At 43.9% G+C, this 476-nt stretch overlaps 1 protein-coding gene across 1 annotated transcript; it reads left to right on the top strand.

The window, feature by feature from the left end:
- Positions 1 to 45: 45 nt before the first annotated feature.
- LOC103802589 (homeobox protein Hox-D9-like) lies at positions 46 to 276 on the top strand (the record flags this gene model as incomplete). Its single annotated transcript, XM_009075073.1, has 1 exon — positions 46 to 276. A coding segment is annotated over one exon (231 nt), but the record flags the coding sequence as incomplete, so codon positions are not given.
- Between the last annotated feature and the right edge of the window lie 200 nt (positions 277 to 476).

Below are 476 nucleotides of genomic sequence, written 5' to 3'. Positions count from 1 at the left end.
CCCCCTCCCCCTCAGCCTGAACTTCTCCTGTTGTTTTCGTTGTAGATAATCCAGCTGCAAACTGGCTCCACGCAAGGTCCACCAGGAAAAAGCGTTGTCCTTACACCAAGCATCAGACACTGGAACTGGAGAAGGAGTTTCTGTTCAATATGTATCTCACTAGGGACCGCAGATATGAGGTGGCTAGACTCCTCAATTTAACTGAGAGACAAGTGAAAATCTGGTTTCAGAACAGAAGGATGAAAATGAAGAAAATCAACAAAGATTCCACGCAAGGTCCACCAGGAAAAAGCGTTGTCCTTACACCAAGCATCAGACACTGGAACTGGAGAAGGAGTTTCTGTTCAATATGTATCTCACTAGGGACCGCAGATATGAGGTGGCTAGACTCCTCAATTTAACTGAGAGACAAGTGAAAATCTGGTTTCAGAACAGAAGGATGAAAATGAAGAAAATCAACAAAGATGAAGGATGAA

This window comes from Acanthisitta chloris, unplaced genomic scaffold (genome assembly GCF_000695815.1).
Source record: "Acanthisitta chloris isolate BGI_N310 unplaced genomic scaffold, ASM69581v1 scaffold37695, whole genome shotgun sequence".
NCBI lineage: Eukaryota > Metazoa > Chordata > Aves > Passeriformes > Acanthisittidae > Acanthisitta > Acanthisitta chloris.
The sequence above is the reverse complement of the archived record's forward strand: the minus strand, read 5'-3'. Positions and strand labels throughout refer to the sequence as shown.